General features: G+C 48.3%; 1 protein-coding gene across 1 annotated transcript in view; it reads right to left on the bottom strand.

The window, feature by feature from the left end:
• LOC142575019 (testis-specific serine/threonine-protein kinase 3-like) overlaps positions 1-197 on the bottom strand; it is a 191388-nt gene extending 191191 nt beyond the window's left edge. Inside the window, exon 1 of the mRNA XM_075683993.1 lies at positions 12-197. Coding sequence (XP_075540108.1) covers positions 12-197 — 186 coding nt within the window. The remainder of the gene's footprint in view (positions 1-11) is intronic.
• Between the last annotated feature and the right edge of the window lie 22199 nt (positions 198-22396).

The following is a 22396-nucleotide window of genomic DNA, read 5'->3' as shown; positions in this document are numbered from 1 at the left end:
CTATCCATTACCTCCGCGCTCCAGATGCCTGGCGTGATGCCGTAGAGAGCACCTTTGCTAACATCTTCGGGTAGACGCGAGTTGACTTTTTCGTTGTAGATGTTGCCTCCAAGCTGTATGTTGGTGATCTTGGCTAAGTTTTGAGCATAGTTCTTGTTAGCTGCACTTGAAATAAGCAGGTTCTCTTCTTTTTGCATTTGTACTCGCACGTTTCATGGAATTCTTTATGCAGTACAACGCTGGCTCTATTGACTGTGAATGACTGCGACGAGTGACCATTTGACAAGTTCAATGCCACCTTCCGGGTGGTAGGCCATATTGATGTCGTCTAAAGGTAGCGGTGCCATTCTGGACTCGCGCGACAATGGCGGCTTGGCTGGCTATTGTGTGGATTTTGTCGCCGCGCGTGATTTCCTTCTTGCCTTTCCTTTCCCATGTCAGCCATCGGTCGCTGAGGCCCATAGTTCTGCCGCACTTATTATCAAACGTATAATATTGCGTGACGTTGTCGTCTTCCTCTTAGTCTGTATGCATTGCCCTTGTTTATTCTTGCCGTTCGCATGACGTCGCGCACATCACGGGTGTCTCCTGGATAATCTTAAGGTCTGCGTGTCAGCCGCAGCGCCAGTGAGCACCGAGCCTCCTCTCCGGTACACAATGCACGTACGACGCATGTTCCACGTGCAGCAGCGAACGCTGGAGGCCTCCTATCTCGCGCACCATGTTCCTGTTGCACGTGTGACGGCGATTATCATCGCGGGCCGGTATGATCTCGCGCAGCTCTAGGCTTAGCAAGGCAAGTGGTGGTTGATGAGGATGAAGCTCGAAATTTTGACCAAAAACGCACTCATATTTATAGTAAGGCATCCGCTTGTTCCTTGTAGCTTGGCGATTCGGTCGGTACAAGATGAAAGGAGTCAGTGGCCTTTTCCAGAGAATTGAGAGCAAGACGCAGGAGCCCATCTGAGGCACGTCAGTAAACCGCGGCTCCCCAGCGGAGAGCCCGCAAAATGTAGAGGAACATAATATTTTACGTATTGCCTCCTCTTGACAACGTGCTTGGGATAAACACATTGGAAGTACCTGTAAAAACTGTCTGCGGTGGCTGGAGCCTTGTTTATCTGTAGGCATCTTCTTTGCACCAAGCAAAGCTTAGCACCTTTATCCTAGTCTTGCTTCCTATTTAAATTAGTGTAGCTTAGTGTTGGGGACTACAGGTACGAGGAATGTTATGAAAATGCTTTCTCTGCAGAAGAAAATTATTACGCTTAATTATAACATAGGTTTTCGAGGGACAACATGGTTACCTTTATCCTACCATTTTCATTTAACTTCAATTATTTACTTCTTATTTTACTTCGCAAATGCTGCCTACCAGAATTTTCAGGGGATAGAGCATGCTAATACCAAGACTCATTTGTGTCATAACGCGAAATAGTTACACACTGTGCGCCCCGTGGTTTCGTGATAACTATAAGCTACAGTCATTAGAACCTAATCTACCTGTACATTTTAAATCAATATCAATATTTAAATTCTTCTTCATCCAAGAAACTCCGAATGCATTTTGTAAGCATGTGATCACCGATTGTGTTTAAGTTTGGGTGTGCCTTGTAATCTTCAGTTTCCTTGAGGGGTGTTTACTTTCTCGATTTAATTGTCATTTTACGGAGCCAAGAGGGTTGCATATTTAAAACCCTCGGATGTGGGTTAAGAACAGAATATGTTATTTGTTCTCCATATTTCTTTCTGTCGCATGCACATATTTTTGGCATTAGTTCATTTGATTTGAGTGTTTAAATAGTGTTACTATATCGATACAGTGCATGTATTTCTTGTAATGAACCTTCGGCACAGTCCAGCGGGTCGAAACAAGCACACAGTGACACTCGCGCACACAACACATGAATGTACTGAGCATCTGGGCGACGCAATTTTGCCACTACTCCCTGCACACACACTCACTACATGCTCTTGGGAGGCGATACTCTCCGAACTGGACCTTGGAAGCCAACTGGTGACCCTCGACAAGGCCCGGCGAGCCGCGATGGCCAGTGGAACCCTGTCAGAGGGAACCACCCAGAAGTAAACCACGCAACGACTTCTGTAATAATAAGGTTTCACCACAACCACAGCTTTTAGCCAATGGTTTCCACCAGAACTCTTGCATTTCCGGAAATAAAGCGTGCCTATGCATGTATGTATGTATGTATGTATGTATGTATGTATGTATGTATGTATGTATGTATGTATGTATGTATGTATGTATGTATGTATGTATGTATGTATGTATGTATGTATGTATGTATGTATGTAAGTATGTATGTATGTATGTATGTATTGCACCCTAAGCATTTTTCCCTATTTTTTCATGACGATGCAGACCTACCGTGTAGCGCCAGAAAGGTGTAACTGATTATTTCTCTTCCTATCGTTTGTTTTGACTGTTAGCCTTCTGCAATTAAATATGATATGTTGGTTGTCACGTACGTGCTTGGGTATTTATCTTTTGCTTCCACCTACCACGGTTTTATCAACAATATAAACAATGCCGCAATGTACTTTATGTTTCAGCACCTCCTGCTCGGTGTACTTGACCTCAGTACGTTCTGACCAAAAAGAAATAGCGCCGTCGTCACTACGTCGTCATCATACAGTCGTCGTCATGCCGTCGTGGTCGCGCCATCGCCGTCATTTCAGCTTCTAAATCCTATTGTCATGATGCCATCGTGGTGAAGCAACTGTCGTCATAAGACCGTGATCATTCAAACAACATCATCCTATAGTCGTCTTCCTGCAGTCGCTATAACGTCATGGCGATTCTTTCGTAGCACCAATTGATAAAAATCTTCGCGTGTAATCGGGCCTTGTCATTCGCTTAGGCAGTTGAAAGAGAGAAAAGAAAATTAGGCGGAGACACATTTGAGTGCTTTTTGTGAGCAAATGATATCACTTGTATACAGCGCGACGTCATCAACGCGCTCATTTTATACACTCATAAATTGGCGCCTCCTCATCCTCATTGACTGCGCAATCATGTAACGAATTACGCTTGCATTAGTCTCGCGATAGCCATCTGACGGACCAAATGTCATCAGATGGCTGCGAAGTGAGACGTGCAATGCCGCACGCACAAGGCTAGCCGCCGCGGCGTCGTGTAAGCATGCTCATCTCGTAAAGCGGAGGCCCGGGCTCGATTTCCACCTACACTGACAATGTGACTTGTTTTCTTTTCAATGCCATTAATTCGCTTTCTTCGCAGGAACCTCCTGAAAAATTCGCTATCAATCCGAACATTTTAGGCGTTTTTCTTACTCCCTGCGCCGTCGGTAATTTGTGGTACGATCTTTCGGTCAGCCTGACTACGACGGATTTTCGAGTAATGGGGCATATAATGCTTTACCATTAAAAATGTTTAAGTTCCCAGGATGAGTACGAGTGTGTAAGCGAATCCTTAAGCGTTTGCTCTTGTGTGAGAGGAAATGACACTTCGTAGACATGTTCAATTTTGTCGCCTTTATTTATATGGATGTAGCGATGAACGACTTCTGATATCTAATGTTAGGGATATTTTCTTAATGTCGTCGGTGAAATCACTGTTTTAAAGACGAGGTTGATGCACATAACTCTAGATGTGGTGATGAATCCCAGCATGGTGGTGAGTTGAAGCATTTATGATTGCTAATTATCGTTCAGCAAACTTGAATTGTGAGGTTTTACGTGTCAAAATTACGATATCATTAAGAGGCGCACCGTAGTGCAGGACAACGGAATAATTTTGACCACCTGAGGATTTTTATCGCACCCTCACTGCCCGGGACACGGGAGTTTCTACATTTCGCCGCCATCTAAATGCGGCTGCGCCGGCCGGGCTTTTGTCCCGCGACGTCGTGTTTAGCATCGCAACACCATAGCCGTGAAGCCACCGAGGCGCCTGATTATCATTCAAGAAAACAGTTGCTACTGGAATGTTTAAATATGCAATAATATATATTGGAAACGACCTATATAGCACCATCGCATTGGTGACCTAGGGCACAACCCGCCAGGCAGTGGCTTTGGGATTAAAATGAGTCACTGCGATTACGAGTTCATTGTGCGGTTGCGCTAAGCCCAGCTCACACATGTTCGAAGAGGTGTGTTCGAATCGGTCCAGGCAATTCGCTTGTGTGTTGTCCCGGCGGTAAACGGTCACACCAGCCGCACAGTTATCGTGTTGAAGTCGAGATCTGCCACGGTACATGATTCCTATCCCCTGAAGTGGCACCTCAGGTATCTTGCCTTCGGTTGGTTCTATCCTAAGTTATCTCGAAGCACGGGATCGCGATGGTTAAGACGGTGTGTGTTCGTTTGTACGGCTTGAACTGCAAGGTCGTTGCGTCTGTGTCGCTTTGGTTCTTGTTCTGCAGCTCTAAGCGAATAGTCATACAAGTTATACCCCCTTTCGGCTGACTTCGTGGCACGCAGGTAAACACATTCAGCAGACTAGACGACTCCGTTTCCGATCTCTAGCTCACTGGATGGATTGGGTGTCTGATGGTCTTGCTTGCTTCATCACATCCCACATTACTCTTGGCTTCTTGGTTGGTTCGCTAATATAAATGCGCCCCACCCACTGTGGAGGGATGCTTTCAGACACCCATGTTGCGAGGAAGACGAGACTATCTTGAGCATTGATGGGAAACAATGATGTAACCATGTATAATAAAGAGCGAACTGTCCTTTTTTTCTTAGCTGGAAGATCACACATTAACCAATGAAGTGACCTTCTGGCGCTCTGTCTAGATAAGCGCTAGCGAATGGTGTCACTAGTGGTAAATTAAGCAACGGTCTAAGAAAGGCAAAGGCTTGGAAAGGTTAACAATAAGTGGTATCAAACAGACTTGTCTTCGAACTCATTGCGTTTATTTCACATTTGCGCTACCTTTTCCACTGCCGCGATAGGTTAGTGGCAATAGCGTAGCGCTACTGAGCGCAAAATCGTGGTTTAGATTACCGGCATCACTCTCAAGAAGTCTGATTCCAAAATAGGTCGTGTGCCACTTGGGTGCTCGAATGGAATCACAGGGGCCAACATTTATAGAACGCCCTCCACTACAAGTTCCTCGTAACCCCCGTTGCATTGTCGTCCAAAAACCATTTTTGGACGGTAGTGACAGCATCGGCTATACCCGCTCATCTGCCCCTATTTCATATAGCAGCTCGACCGTCTACAAAGTATACAACTACCGTATCGGCATCGCGGGCTAACAGACCTGGGTGAAAAATGACAAGCAATAAAACAAGGTTGCTGGGCAAAGCCTCGATCATTCCAATCCCGACTGTGCAGAACAGTGGGGACTTTTGACCATGAAACGACCAATAAAGCCAGCGGTGCTCCGCGGGTACATCATTTGGGCAGAAGTCACATCAACTACATCGGCTAATTGGTCCCCGCTTCACATTGCAGGTGCACCTAGTACAAACTATAGAACTACGGTATTGACAACGCTGGCGAACAACCATGCTTGAAAAGAGACGAGCGTGAAAAGTTACAAATCAGGGCTGTTGGAGAAAGCCTGGACCATTCAAGTCCTTCGGTGCAAGACAGCGGGAACGTATGACCACGGCACAGCCCACAAAGCCAGCGGTGCTCCATGGTCACATTATCTGGGCAGCAGCTACATCGGCTACATCTGCTAATCGGTCCCTGCTTCACATCGTAGGTCCACTGTCTAAAAAGTACACAAATACTGTACCGGCCTCCCTGGCTTAGCATGCGTGAGAAGTGACAAAGGCAAAAGCAAGGCTGTTGGCAAAGCCTAAATCATTCAGGTCCTGTCGATGCAAGACAGCGCGAACTAGACAGCATGGCTCGCACCATAAAGCCAGCGGTTCACTGCCGACACACATTTGGGCAGAAGTAACACCGACTATGTCCCTAATGGGCCGCTTTTTATTTGTGAAGATCCACCGTCTACAAATTACACAGCTACCGTACCGACGTCGCTGACCTACAGGCCTGCCTGAAAAGTGACGAGAGACAAAACAAGGCTGCTGGTCAAAGCCTGGGTCATTCAAGTCAGTACGGTGCAACGCAGCTGGAAGTTGAGACGATGCCCCGACTTATCAATGCAGCGGTGGTCCGCTGACACACATTTGCGCTGCAGTAACACCGACTACGCCACCAATGGCCCCCTGCTTCATAGTGGAGATCCACCATCATAGATTACACAGCTACCGTATAGATATCTCTCGCCAACATACGTGCCTAAAATGTGACAAGGGACAAACAAGGCTGCTTGACAAAGCCTGGGTCATTCAAGTCCTGCCGGTGCAAGACAGCGGGAACCTTAGATCAAGGTACGACTCATGGAGCCTGTGGTGATCCGCGAACAGGCATGTGCGAAGAGGTTACATCGACTACAGCCCCTAATGGGCCGCTGCTTCATAGTGAAGATCCACCTTCTACAAATTACACAGCTACCGTATCGGCATCGCTAGCCGACAAGGTTGCCTGAATAGTCACGAGGGACCAAAGAAGGCTGTTGGGGAATACGTGGATCAATCAAGTGGCGACGATGCAAGTCAGTTGGAACTCGAGACTATGGCTCCACCAATAAAGCCAGCAGTGCTCCCCGTACACTAAATTGGGCCGCGGTACTAATGGGGCCCTGTTTATTTGTGAAGATCTAAGTCTACAAGTTATACATCTATCCTATCGAGATCACTGGCCCTAATGCCTGCCCGAAAAGCTACGTGAGACGAAACAAGGCTGCTGGGCAAAGCTAAGGATCATGAATGTCCTGTCGGTGCAAGACACCTGGAACTGGCAACCATGGCTCGACTCGTAAAGCGAGCAGTGCCCCATAGACACGCATTTGGGCAGCAGTTACATCGACTACGGCAATAGTGGGCCCCGGCTGCATAGTCAAGATCCGCCGTCTACAAATTGAACAGCTTTATTATCGACATCGGTTGCCCAAATGCCGGGCTGAAAAAGTGACGAAGGAAAAAAACAAGTTTGCTTGTCGAAGCATGGATCTTCCTTGTCCTGTCGGTGCAAGACAGTGGGAACTAGAGAGCCTGCTCGACTTATAACGCCAGCATTACTCGCCAAACACACATTTGGGCAGGAATCACTCCACTACTCCCCTAATGGGCACTTGCTTCATTGTGAAGATCCGCTATGTAAAAACTACAGAACTACCGTATGGTCATCGCTAGCCCTCATGTTTGCCTGAAAAGTGACGATGGACAAAACAAGGCTGCTGGGGAAAGCCCGGATCATTAATTTCGTCACGGTGCAAGACAGCTGGAACACCACACCATGGCGTGATAACGAAGCAAGCATTGCTCCGCACACATACATTTCTGCAGCTGTAACACCAACTACGCCACAACAGGGCCCCTGCTTCATAGTGAAGATTCACCGTCTACAAATTACACAGCTGCCGTATCAGCATCGCTGGCCCACATAATTGCCTGAAAAGTGAAGAGGGACCAAGCGAGGCTGCTGGGCAAATCCTGGATGACTCGAGTCCTGACAGGGCAATACACCTGGAACTCGAGACCATGGCTCGACTCACATGCCCAGCGGTGCTCCGCGCATACACGTTTAGGCCACAGATTGCTACTAATGGGCGCCTGTTTAACTGTGAAGATCCGCCGTATACAAATTACACAGCTACTGCGTCGGCATCGCTGGCACACAAGGCTGCCTCTATAATGACGATGGACAAAAACAACGCTGCTGGCCAAGGCCTGGATCACTCAAGTGGCGGCGGTGCAAGACAGTTGAAACTCGATACCATGACTTCTCCTATAAAGCCAGCAGTGCTCCGCGGGCACACACTTTGGCAGCAGTTACACCGACGACACCATTAATAGCCACAAGCTCCATAGTAAAAATCTGCTGCCTACAAAGTACACAACTACCCTATCACCATCGCTGCCCTGCATGCCGGCGTGAAAGGTGACGATGGACAAAAGAAGGCTTCTGGGCAAAGACTGGATCATTCAAGCGCTGAAAGTGCAAGACCACTAAAAATCAATACCATGGTTCGATTCGTGAAGCTAGCGGTGCTCTGCCGACACACGCTTGGGCCGCGGCCACACTGACTATACCACTAATATACCCTTGCCTAATTGTGAAGATCCACCGTCAAGAAATTACACAGCTACCGTATCGGCGTCGCTGGCCCACATGATTGACTGAAATGTGAAGAGGGATCAAAAATGGCTGCTGGACAAAGCCTGGATCACTCAAGTCCTGATGATGCAAGCCACCTGAAAGTCGAGACCATGGCTCGACTCACATGGTCAGCCGTGCTCCGGGTACACACATTTGGGCCGCGTTAACACCAACTATGCCACTAATGGGCCCCTGTTGAATAGTGAAAGTCCACCGTCTACAAATTACGCAGTTACCGCATCGACATGGCTGGCCCCCATGATACCCAGAAAAGTCATCATCATCATCAGCCTGGTTACGCCCACTGCAGGGCAAAGGCCTCTCCCATACTTCTCCAACAACCCCGGTCATGTACTAATTGTGGCCATGCCATCCCTGCAAACTTCTTAATCTCATCCGCCCACCTAACTTTCTGCCGCCCTCTGCTACGCTTCCCTTCCCTTGGGATCCAGTCCGTAACCCTTAATGACCATCGGTTATCTTCCCTCCTCATTACATGTCCTGCCCATGCCCATTTCTTTTTCTTAATTTCAAATAAGATGTCATTAACTCGCGTTTGTTCCCTCACCCAATCTGCTCTTTTCTTATCCCTTAATGTTACGCCTATCATTCTTCTTTCCATAGCTCGTTGTGTCGTCCTCAATTTGAGTAGAACCCTTTTCGTAAGCCTCCAGGTTTCTGCCCCGTAGGTGAGTGCTGGTAAGATACAGCTATTATATACTTTTCTCTTGAGGGATAACGGCAACCTGCTGTTCATGATTTGGGAATGCCTGCCGAACGCTCTCCAGCCCATTCGTATTCTTCTGATTATTTCCGTCTCATGATCCGGACCCGCCGTCACTACCTGCCCTAAGTAGATGTATTCCCTTACGACTTCCAGTACATCGCTGCCTATTGTAAATTGCTGTTCTCTCCCGAGACTGTTACGCATTACTTTAGTTTTCCGCATATTATTTTTAGACCCACTCTTCTGCTTTGCCGCTCCAGGTCAGTGAGCATGCATTGCAATTGGTCCCCTGAGTTACTAAGCAAGGCAATATCATCAGCGAATCGCAAGTTACTAAGGTCAGCATCATCATCATCAGCCTGGTTACGCCCACTGCAGGGCAAAGGCCTCTCCCATACTTCTCCAACAACCCCGGTCATGTACTAATAGTGGCCATGCCGTCCCTGCAAACTTCTTAATCTCATCCGCCCACCTAACTTTCTGCCGCCCTCTGCTACGCTTCCCTTCCCTTGGGATCCAGTCCGTAACCCTTAATGACCATCGGTTATCTTCCCTCCTCATTAAATGTCCTGCCCATGCCCATTTCTTTTTCTTGATTTCAACTAAGATGTCATTAACTCGCGTTTGTTCCCTCACCCAATCTGCTCTTTTCTTATCCCTTAACGCTACACCTATCATTCTTCTTTCCATAGCTCGTTGTGTCGTCCTCAATTTGAGTAGAACCCTTTTCGTAAGCCTCCAGGTTTCTGCCCCGTAGGTGAGTACTGGTAAGACACAGCTATTATATACTTTTCTCTTGAGGGATAACGGCAACCTGCTGTTCATGATTTGGGAATGCCTGCCAAACGCACTCCAGCCCATTCTTATTCTTCTGATTATTTCCGTCTCATGATCCGGATCCGCCGTCACTACCTGCCCTAAGTAGATGTATTCCCGTACGACTTCCAGTGCCTCGCTGCCTATTGTAAATTGCTCTTCTCTCCCGAGACTGTTAAGCATTACTTTAGTTTTCTGCATATTAATTTTTAGACCCACTCTCCTGCTTTGCCTCTCCAGGTCAGTGAGCATGCATTGCAATTGGTCCCCTGAGTTACTAAGCAAGGCAATATCATCAGCGAATCGCAAGTTACTAAGGTATTCTCCATTAACTTTTATCCGCAATTCTTCCCAATCCAGGTCTCTGAATACCTCCTGTAAACACGCTGTGAATAGCATAGGAGATATCGTATCTCCCTGCCTGACGCCTTTCTTTATTGGGATTTTGTTGCTTGCTTTATGGAGGACTACGGTGGCTGCGGAGCCGCTATAGATATCTTCCAGTATTTTTACATGTGGCTCATCTACACCCTGATTCCGTAATGCCTCCATGACTGCTGAGGTTTCGACTGAATCAAACGCTTTCTCGTAATCAATGAAAGCTATATATAACGGTTGCTTATATTCTGCACATTTCTCTATCACTTGATTGATAGTGTGAATATGGTCTATTGTTGAGTAGCCTTTACGGAATCCTGCCTGGTGCTTTGGTTGACAGAAGTCTAAGGTGTTCCTGATTCTATTTGCAATTACCTTAGTAAATACTTTGTAGGCAACGGACAGTAAGCTGATCGGTCTATAATTTTTGAAGTCTTTGGCGTCCCCTTTCTTATGGATTAGGATTATGTTAGCGTTCTTCCAAGATTCCGGTACGCTCGAGGTCATGAAGCATTGCGCATACAGGGTGGCTAGTTTCTCTAGAACAATATGTCCACCATCCTTCAACAAATCTGCTGTTACCTGATCCTCCCCAGCTGCCTTCCCCCTTTGCATATCTCCTAAGGCTTTCTTTACTTCTTCCGGCGTTACCTTCGGGATTTCGAATTCCTCTAGACTATTTTCTCTTCCATTATCGTCGTGGGTGCGACTGGTACTGTATAAATCTCTATAGAACTCCTCAGCCACTTGAACTATCTCATCCATATTAGTAATGATATTGCCGACTTTGTCTCTTAACGCATACATCTGATTCTTGCCAATTCCTAGTTTCTTCTTCACTGTTTTTAGGCTTCCTCCGCTCCTGAGAGCATGTTCAATTCTATCCATATTATACTTCCTTATGTCAGCTGTCTTACGCTTGTTGATTAACTTCGAAAGTTCTGCCAGTTCTATTCTAGCTGTAGGGTTAGATGCTTTCATACATTGGTGTTTCTTGATCAGATCTTTCGTCTCCTGGGATAGTTTGCTGGTATCCTGCCTAACGGAGTTACCACCGACTTCCATTGCACACTCCTTAATGATGCCCACAAGATTGTCGTTCATTGCTTCAACACTTAGGTCCTCTTCCTGAGTTAAAGCTGAATACCTGTTCTGTAGCTTGATCTGGAATTCCTCTATTTTCCCTCTTACCGCTAACTCATTGATCGGCTTCTTATGTACCAGTTTCTTCCGTTCCCTCCTCAGGTCTAGGCTAATTCGAGTTCTTACCATCCTGTGGTGACTGCAGCGCACCTTGCCGAGCACGTCCACATCTTGTATGGTGCCAGGGTTAGCGCAGAGTATGAAGTCTATTTCATTTCTAGTCTCGCCGTTCGGGCTCCTCCACGTCCACTTTCGGCTATCCCGCTTGCGGAAGAAGGTATTCATTATCCTCATATTATTCTGTTCTGCAAACTCTAGTAATAACTCTCCCCTGCTATTCCTAGTGCCTATGCCATATTCCCCCACTGCCTTGTCTCCAGCCTGCTTCTTGCCTACCTTGGCATTAAAGTCGCCCATTAGTATAGTGTATTTAGTTTTCACTCTACCCACCGCCGATTCCACCTCTTCATAGAAGCTTTCGACTTCCTGGTCATCATGACTGGATGTAAGGGCGTAGACCTGTACAATCTTCATTTTGTACCTCTTATTAAGTTTCACAACAAGACCTGCCACCCTCTCGTTAATGGTATAGAATTCCTGTATGTTACCAGCTATATTCTTATTAACCAGGAATCCGACTCCTAGTTCTCTTCTATCCGCTAAGCCCCGGTAGCACAGGACGTGCCCGCTATTTAGCACTGTATATGCTTCTTTTGGCCTCCTAACTTCACTGAGCCCCTATGATATCCCATTTACTGCCCTCTAATTCCTCCAATAGCACTGCTAGATTCGCCTCACTAGATAACGTTCTAGCGTTAAATGTTGCCAGGTGCATATTCCAATGGCGGCCTGTCCGGAGCCAGTGATTCTTAGCACCCTCTGCTGCGTCGCAGGTCTGACCGCCGCCGTGGTCAGTTGCTTCGCAGCTGCTGGGGACTGAGGGCCGGGGCTTGATTGTTGTGTTCATAGGAGGTTGTGGCCAAGTTACACCAGGGTGGCCAATCCTGCTCTGGTGAGGGAGTGCGTTACCGGTTCTGGCCACCGGGATCAGGCCACACTCCAGGCCTGTTCGTGCAATTTTATCAACATGCGGATTTTTTTTAATCCGGTGGAAGATTGCCGGCCCCGGGATTCGAACCACGGACCTCTTGCACGCGAGGCGGGTGTTCTACCTCTACGCCACCGCTGCAGTGGATACCCAGAAAAGTAACGAGGGACAAAACAAGGCTCCTGGGCAAAGCCTGGATCATTCATGTCTTTACGGTGCAAGACAACTGAGACTCCAGACCATGGCTCGACTTAAAGATGTAGCGGTGAACCGCGGACACCCCTATGAGGAGCAGTAACAACGATAGCACTACAAATGGGCCTAAGCTTTATGGCGAAGTTCCACCGCCTATAGATTACACAGCTACCTTATCGATATCGCTGGCCCACATGCCTGCCTGAATAGAGACGAGAGCAAAACAAGGCTTCCGCACAAACCCTGGATCATTCACATCCTGTAGGTGCAAGACAGCGGGAACTCTAGACCAAGGCACGAACGACCCACACAGCCAGAGGTGCTCCGCGACACTCATTTGGGAAGCAGCTACATTGACTACAGCCGCTAATGGGCCCGTGCTTCATAGTGAAGATCCACCATTTACAAATTACACAGCTACCGTATCGACATCCCTGGCGCAGAAGGCTGCCTGAATAGTGACGAGGGACAAACAAGGCTACTGGGGAGAGCTTGGATCATTTACGTGGCGACGGGGTAGGACAGATGGTGCTCAAGCCCATCGCTCCACCCTTAAAGCCAACAGTGCTCCGCGTACCCACATTTGGGCAGAAGTTTCACCGACTAAGCCACTAATGGGCACTTGCTTCATAGTTAAGATCCGTTGTCTAAAAAGTGCACAATCACCGTGTCGGCATCGCTGGTCCACTTGCCTGCCTGAAAGGTGACGACGGACAAAAGAAAGCTGCTGGGCAAAGCCTGGATCATTCAAGCCCTGACGGTGTTAGACGGCTAAAAATACAGACCATGGCTCGACTCGCATTGGCAGTGGTGCTCCACACACAGACATTTGGGCTGCCGTAACGCCGACTATGCCACATATGGGCCCCTGTTTAATTGCGTATACCAACGTCTACAAATTACACAGCTACCGTATCGACATCGCTGGCCAACATGCCTGCCTGAAAAGCTACGAGAGACAAAACAAGGCTGCTGAGCAAAACCAAGCGTCATGCATGTCCTGTCGGTGCAAGACACCCGAAACTCGCGCACATGGCTTGACTCGTAAAGCCGGCGGTGCTACGTAGACAAACATTTGGGCAGCAGTTACATCGACTACGGCACTCGTGCGCCCCTGCTGCATAGTTAAGATCCGCCGTCCACAAATTACACAGCAAAGGTATCGACATCGCTTGCCCAAATTCCTGCTAGAAAAGTGACGAGAGACAAAAGAACGCTGCTGGTTGGAGCATGGATTATTCTTGTCCTGTCGGGGCACGACAGCGGGAGCTCGAGAACGTGGGTTAACCATAAATACAAGCAGTGTTCAGCGGACACACATTTGACCAGCAGCTACATCGACTACCGCCACTAGTGGGCCCCCGCTTCGTAGTGAAGATCCACCATCTACAAGTTACACAGCTACCAAATCATTATCACTGGCCTACATGGCTCTCTGAAAAGTGACGAGGGACAAAACAAGGCTGCTGGGCAAAGCCTTGATCATTCAAGTCCTGTCGGTGCAAGACAGCAGGAACTCATACCAAGGCACGACCCATGAAGCCAGTGGTGATCCGCGGACAGGAATTTGGGAAGCAGTGACATAGACTACAGCCACTAATGGGCCCCTGCTTCGTAGTGAAAATCCAGCCTCTACAAACTACACAGCTACCATATCGGCATCGCCAGCCCACAAGGCTGCCTGAATACTGGCGAGGGAAAAAGAAGGCTGCTGGGCAAAGCCTGGATCAATCAAGTGGCGACGGTGCAAGTCAATTGGAACTCGACACCACGGCTCCATAAAGCCAGCAATGCTCCGCGGACACACATTTGGGCCGCGGTAGCACTGACTATGCAACTAATGGGCCCCTGTTTATTTGCGAAGATCCCCGTCTACAAATTACACAGCTACCCTATCGACATCGCTGGCCCTTACGCCTGCCTAAAAAGATCCGTGAGACAAAACAAGGCTGCTGGGCAAAGCCAAGGATCATGCATGTCCTGTCGGTGCAAGACACCTGGAATTTGCGACCATGGCTCGACTCGTGATGATGATAACATCAACTGCAGGGTAGCTTTTGCACATGAGCAGATTAAAGGCGTCGTCAGCAATTGCCTTGAGCACATGCCCTACCTTCTCAGCTTCTGCCATGTCGTGATCGGCTTTACGACAAAGCGCCAGCACATCCTGGATACACGAAACAGGACTCTGTGGGGTATTGGGCACGAAAGGCCAGTTCCTGTTTGGCGACAATTTTACGGCCAGCTGATTTGCCAAGCAAGTCTGTTAACTTCTCTTTGCATTGGTCCCAGCTGGTCAGCTCCTCTTCATGGTTTTGAAACCACACCTTTGCCGTGCCTCTTAGGTATAACAACACGTTAGCTAGCATAAGCGTAGGGTCCCATCTGTTGATTCCACTCACACGTTCGTACACAGCCGCCAACTTTTCAACGTCGGCGTCATCAGTCCCCCAGAAAGTTCCGGGATCCTTGGCTTGCACAACAACAACCGAAGGGGACAGCGTCGTAGCGGGCGATGGTGACGTTGCAGGCGGCAACAACGTTGATCCCGAGTGCTCACCGTCATTTATGCTGAGGACGGTGATGCGACGTCGACTGGGGAGCTCCGTTTCCAGCAGTGGTATCCAGCACCTCCCACCAATATGCTGCGGGGATGTTGGGAGTGTAGACTGAATATATTTACCGTATATATAAAAGAAAAGTGAATGTGGTCAAGATGGCTGACCAGCAACAACACGCAGCAGCCAGCGTCTCGCGATCTTCTTCTTCCTCTCCCTCTTTTTTCATCCTTCCGTAACAATATATTTGGGATAAACGACCACACAATTGCATATGCCTCATTTTTAAGTGTAAAACACTAATGTTCATTGTAAAGTAGATGAGCGCACATTGTAGCTGTGATCAGTCAGACACGTAATTTTATTTTTTTGTTTCCCGGCCGAGAGGGACGTTTCAGAGGCTGGGTATGACACAGCCACAGTAAGCGAAAGTAGGTGAAGTAGCCCCAGAATGCTAATCACAATAAATGCTCAAGCATGCGCATAAATCACGGCAAGAAACGTTGCCACATAGAAGCCTCGCGTCTGTCAAACAAAGCACACACAACACACAGGATCAGAGAGCAAACGGGTATAGACGATTTTCTAATAGACATTAAGAGAACAAAATGGCGCTGGGCAGGTCATGTCATGCGCAGATTAGATCACTGTTGGACCATTAGGGTGACAGAACGGGTACCAAGAGAAGGGAAGCGCCTTAGAGGACGGCAAAAGAGTAGGTGGTGCGATGAAATTAGGAAATTTGCGGGCACTAGTTAGAATGCGTTGGCGCAGGACAGGGGTAATCGGAGATCGCAGGTAGAGGCCTTCGTCCTGCAGTGGACATAAAATAGGCTGATGATGATTGTTATGATGATGATGATGATACAACAAACAGTACGCGCAAAACGCGAAGTTAAACACAAAAGACTCAAGCATCAACGCATCAGTCATTTCAAGTAGCGCCCTATCATGAAAGTGTTTACGAGCAAGACAAGACCACCTGTTATCCTAAGGCAGACCTCTGAGGGAGCCAAGACGCGGAAAGAGAGCGTCAGCGCTATGCAGCAAATAACGTCTGTCATCGGCTTCAAGCAACGAAGTCCGCTCAAATGCCTCGATAAGTCCACGTTCTCACGGTTCCGAAACAGACGTCGAATCCACGCAATATTTTTCTGTACTGGTTTGGTTTCGCTCCGCTCCTATTGCGCAATACCACGGGATGGAAATCAGTTACGGACGCTGCACACTATGCCACGCGGTGCTCAACAACCACTCCCAGCAGCATTTTGTCGAGCGCTGCAGCGTAAGCCATACCCGTACAGGAGACTTATGCGTACGATTTCAAGCACTTTCCAATTTATCCTTTCATCGAAGTGGTGATGTACATGGCAAGAAGCATAATTTATTATCTTCGTCATCATACCAGCGTTATGCATCAGTTTTGCATATATATATAAATTTATTGTGATTTTTCCAGTTGTCTTCCAGTAACGTGGTAATAACATTTCAGCAATGGTTGTCCCTTTCATTAATATCGCTTCCCGGCACGTATCACTGATGAATCAATCGGAATGCGCTGGTGTGTGATTGCACGGAGAAAAAAACACGCAGCAACGAAACAGCGTGACAGCGCTTCAGTTTTAGAGTCAATAAACAAAATGACAATTCCACATTTTTTTAAGTGCGCTGTAGACGATTTGCGACATAGACAAAGTTTCTACTACGCAGCGGCGTAGCGGCACCCATCTTAGTTTGGAAGGCAAATAGCGTTATAAAAAGGAGTTTTACAATAAGGGCCCCCAATAGCTTGGGGCCCCATAAAGTTTTGCGGGTGTTGGCGTAGGGGCACGGAGGAATGAATAGTTTGCGGGTGGCATCTTGCGCTTGCAGCTGCACTACAGCGCCAAAGAAGAGCTATGCTATTTAAGTAAAGCCTTTTATCATAGGAAGAGTAATTTTGACTTTCGTGTTCTTGCGTTTATTACAATTTAGAGGTTATTCTATTAGCAGCAAGAAGTTTCTTGCGCTTAGTTTTGAGTAAGCAGCTTTACGTGCCTTAAACAGGCAAGCTAAACCACCTTACTCCGTGTGCGATGCATACAACGTTGCGAGGCGCCACGGGGTGGGGAGAGGGTGCGGCTTTCTTCTGCGGCTTCAACTGGGAATCTGGCAGGTACGCGCAGTCGCCCGGCCGTATCTTGAGCGATATTCGTTAGGGATAGATTCTACGTGCGTCAGCGGCTCGTAGCTTTCTGCGCGCTGTGTGTTCTCGGCAGTCACTTTTCGTTGAAGCGTTAGCCAACACGTAAGTGACTTCGCTCGCTTCTGCTGCCGCATTTCCTCACGCCAGCGTTTTGACAGCGAGTGTGTACGGTCATGGAGTTGGATGTGTTCATGTTTGCTTGTGCGTGCATGACACCATCCTTGCTAACTTAGTCAGTGCGCCTATGTTTACAACTGTATACGCCCAATGAAACTAGTATCCTTACTGTTACATTGGGGTTTCGGTTTTGAGACCGAAACTTATTCGCCGTCAAGGGGCGCTGTGATAGCGACGTTGGGCCTATTTATGGCGCCGCACTTTGAATAAACTCACTCTCTAAGCCTTGGTCCCCGTCTGCGTCCGTGTCTCCTTCAGGCCGCCGTACTGGCGCGCCCAACGTGCCCGGCGTGGCGATCACGGCGGCAATGCTGACGTCATATTGGCGTCGAGGATTGACTCTGCGTGCGGGCTGCACATCGTGAACTGCTGCCATAATGCCCACAAGAACTGCCGATTCTACCATTCCCCATTCTGCTGCCACACACGCCGGATCGGACGCTGCAACCATTGCACCTGTGCAAAGCTTTTCGTCGCCATTCGTTACATCACATTGGCGACGAGGATAATCCACGTGCATCGCGCCTACATGTGAGTTAGAACGCTCAGCTTGCTTCTCGACCACGTCTTCTACTTCTGCTGTACTCTTTTCAAGCGCCATTTTTGCACCTTTCTGCTTTTTGATGCGAATGCAACCTAATCTTCCTGACCTTCGAAGCTACTGTGGCGTCTCCTTTACGGCTATCCGCTCCCCTAGAACCTGCCCGCTACTTCGTCAACATGAACCCGGCAATGCGCCCCCCCCTTCTTGTCCTGTCCTGGTGCACCGGCCACTACTTGGCTCAAATGGCCGCGTGTTTACGTACGTGACGCTTCCGCCAAGACCGCTACGCCGGACCACAAGAAAGATAATGTGCTCAACGCGCTGGGGGTGGAAGGCGTCAGCATTAGTTATAATCTGATCGAGGGAAAGACGCAAGCTCGAACCGATGAAGGGATAGAAGACTCCGAGGCAATTGACGTATACCAAGGGGCGCTTCAATTCCGCGACAGGCACTTTCGTGAAGAATAGGACGAATTTTGCAGTCCCATACATTTCAAACGCAGTGTTCAGAGTACTGTGGAGCCAACTACAGAATTCATTGAAAATGTTCAACGACACGCCAAATCGTGCGTTTCCACCGCTACCGACCGCATGGTTCAAGACAAAGTCCTTTGTGGCTTTGTAGCATCAGCTTCACCACCGCTTCATTCAACTCGGCTAGTGTTTCACCTTCAAGAAGCATTGCAAGTTGCTCAAGAAGAAAAACGCACCAATAAAATAATGCGGCAACTCGGCGTTCTCTAAGTAGACGCCGTCTCACAACGTCGGCAGCCACAAAGTGGTGGACGCGACCAGTGTCGTTCTCGCGACACCTTCTAGATGTGGTCTCCTTCCCCGCCCGACTTCAGTTCAAGATGGCGGTTACCTTCATCTCCAGACGTCATTTCAAGCTGGCGGTCTTTCCCGTCTTGTTCCAGTCGAAGATGGCGGTTACCCTCCCCGCTTAGCTTCACTTCAAGGTGGTGGCCAACGGACCGGCATTCACCCCCCCCCCTCCCCGAACGGGCCGAGACAGCGGACGCCGAGAGCGAGGTGGTCGGCCTCCCCTTCGGGGAATGAAGCAACCTGGCGCCTCGTCTACCTCCGCGCCGCCGGCTTGGCCCAGCGGCTGCTTCCGCTGCGGCTCGCTGCACCATTGGGCAAATTTGCCGGGTTGTCCTACCCACCACAAGTTCTGCCAGAAGTGTGGCAATAAGGACCATTTCTTCCAACTGTGCCATCTATGGCATATTACAGATGAACCAGTCAAGCAGCTGGAAACGCAATACAATACCACTCTAAAGACAGCGACCATTCTAGACATTGAGGATGCTGTCGGCGCCCTATCGCTTATCCGCGTTCCTGTACAGGTGAGCAAAGAGACTCTAATACACTCTAACTCTACAGTTGATGGTTGACATCGGAGTGGTTGTGTCGCTGATGAATCTTCAGGGACACAAGAGGCACTTTTCACATATCCGCCTACTTCAATCGCATTTAGTCATCCAGAACTACTTGGAGCAAGTGGTGAAGAACGTCGAAGTTTTCAACGCCACTGTCAAAGTTCAAGACAAGTCAGCTTCAGTGAACTTTCTTGTGAATAAAGTCGGTTCATCATTTCTCGAAATTATAGCGATTAAAACATTGACGGTAGTGATCGATGGAGCGACATCTTCGTGAGTCCAATCCTCATCTTCACCACCGGACTTCGACATTGGTTCCCGCTAGACGGAATATCATCCGACTTCACTGAACCTATACGGTGCAGTGGACTTTGACGGTGCTCCGCAGGTCAACGCCTATTCGTTTCACCACCAGCGACAGTGAACCAGTATATAGGGTTACAACTGTCTACCTTAGGGGACTTACATCATCTGACTTTGGAGCTGTGCCATGTCTGAAGTTTCGTACAACTTCAACGCCAGCGAGCGTCATCCCAGGTAAAGCGTCGCAACGGCAAGTCCACGGTAAACCCCGGTGAACTGTAAAAGACGGGTCAATTTGCGTGTTGAGCGCACTCCTACAAGGTTTTTTTATAGTCGCGCGCATGCTAAGGCATATATACTCCTCTTGCGAATTCTTTTGTACAACAGTCACATACAGTAGTTATTCAGATATTCCTTCAGTGAATTCCGCATTTCAGTGCTGTTCTTCTGATTCGCGACTGCGTTGTTACACAGCTCATAAAGTAGCTCAAATAAGTATTTCATATTAGGCCACAAGGCAAAAGAGTCAGGCACGGTAACTTATGCTGACTGACGTAGCCAGTCAAAATGCTCCGTTAGCAGCGACGACTGCTGAACACTTCATAGGATCTGAGGATTCCATTCAGGCACCAGTTCTACGTCCGGCTGTGGTGCCCAGCTAACGTGAAGTTCTTTCGCCTGACAGGCGTGTAACCGAACCTAGTGGTTCAATGCAGGTACCTTCACAACGAATGAATAATGTGCCCCGTCCACATGCTTTCTCTGAAACGCCTAACGCTTGTCTCTGAGCATTCGTTTTCACGTGCAGTTCTTCATAAGTCGTTGCTCCCAGCTGTGCCTGAGGAGCGCGTCAGTGAATCTACGAATTCTTTGGATCTTCTTCGCCTTCAGAGCCGCCTGACGGGCGTTTTAGTGAGCTAGAAAGCTCAAATGCCAAGTCTTTATCTCCGCCCTCAGTTTTGTCTAGTGGGTGCTTAGCTGAGCAGCAAAGCACAATAGTAACTTTGGAGCCATTGCTGGTACCCATAGAGGAAAGGCAACTTCATGTACCGCAATTGCCTCGGCGGTCAAACAGGCGGTGCCAGAAACCGCGCTGAAAATTTTGTTTCATGATTATATTTCTTGTGTTCATATTTCCCGTTATTACTTGCATTTCCACGTGGCATCCCTGAACAGGTCTTCAGGTCTTTTGTTCGCTGTTGTGCTGTCCATTGTGTTCTGTTGTGCGTGCTTGTGTTTGCGTTGAAAAAAATCGAGTGCTCTATTTTGATGCTTTTTGTTCTGCTAGGGGGAGAGGGTTGGGTATTACAATGCTAGAGTAATGTATACCTTTAACTAATGTATTATGATGTTGCTTCCCCTGCCTTCTATGCAATAAAAGAATTACTTGCTATTGTATATTGAGCACCCTTAACAAACGTATAACGTTGCTTCTTCTCTGAATTATTTTCAAAAAAGAAGGGATGGTGTTACATCGGATTTTCGGTTTCGAGACCGAAACCTATTCGCCCTCAGGGGGTGCTGTGATAGCGACGCTGATCCTATTTAAGGCACCGTGATCTGAATAAACTCACTCCCTCAGCCACCGTCCCCGTGTGCGCCCGTGTCTCCTTCAGGCCGCTGTCCCGGCATGCCCAACGTGCCCGCGTGGTGAGCACGGTGGCCACGCCGACATTACACTTGCTACGTATAGCTGTCCACTAATTTGCTGTCGCAAGCGATTTTTAGTGTTTCGGGAGGGACTGCAATTTTTTTTACCTTCTTTTACTTTGCGGGGGGGGGGGCGCGTACGCGATGTTACAGCCAGCTGTTATGAGCTCGTGAACTCGAGAACATCTCCGGCGATTATCGCTTCAGAATGACTATTCAGGCTGCCATATTCGATATATGCCGCTGTTCGCAAGCGCGAGAGAAGCGGCGGTTAGCTAATGCCAGCACTTCTCTGGCAACGAGAAACGGACTCATCCTTGCGTCAACGATATTACGTGCAGCATTTCACGCCCCTTTGACATGGCAAATACATGGCTATCATACGTAGTGTTATCGCAACGTTCCGATGACCGAGCATGCACTAGAGAAAGAATCGCACCAAGGCTGCGTTCAGTCACACATATGACAAGCGATCGTAAAAGTCTACAGATATCGGGAGCAGTGAAAGAAATGTGTCTTACTTCACCGTAGAGTAGGACCCGGAGCCGAGTGTATTGCCTACACTGTATCCACGCCGCTCGAGCAGATCCCTGGATTTTTCTGCCTCTTCCGGCTTCTCTTCCTGGATCTCTTCAGGCTGCTCATTGCTTTTCTCTGGTTTCTCCTTTTTGGGGTTAGCGCTTTCCATCGATTTGCCTATGACCGCTCGTCTTCTCTTTTGTTTCGTCTTCTTCGTCCCCTTCTCACATGCCTAAGGTAAACTCAGCGCAGGATTGGTTAAGTATCGGATAGTTTTCGTTAATGATGTTTCCTGCTTTCATTTCTTTTCCATTTAAGCCTAAATGACTTTTGCTTGTAGCGATACATGTGGACAGCCTCACTAAAACCTGATGAAGTACCTTTGGAGACCTTTCTTCGCAGCAGCGGGAAGAACATTCGCGTCCTTCTAGTGGCCTCAGGTAATGGATCTTTCCGATTCGATAACCCCAAAGCAACTAAAGAACAACTTCTTGCCGTGACTCCTCAGCAGCAGGGTATGTCCGGCTGGGCGGTCGCAGTCGCCGGACCATGCTTCCATAGTGGACCTACGCAAGTGCTCGTCATTTGCCTCTGTGCC

Source organism: Dermacentor variabilis, chromosome 3, assembly GCF_050947875.1.
Source record: "Dermacentor variabilis isolate Ectoservices chromosome 3, ASM5094787v1, whole genome shotgun sequence".
In the NCBI taxonomy this organism is placed as follows: Eukaryota; Metazoa; Arthropoda; class Arachnida; order Ixodida; family Ixodidae; genus Dermacentor; species Dermacentor variabilis.
Note: the sequence above shows the minus strand (reverse complement) of the source record. Positions and strands in the feature narration are given on the sequence as shown.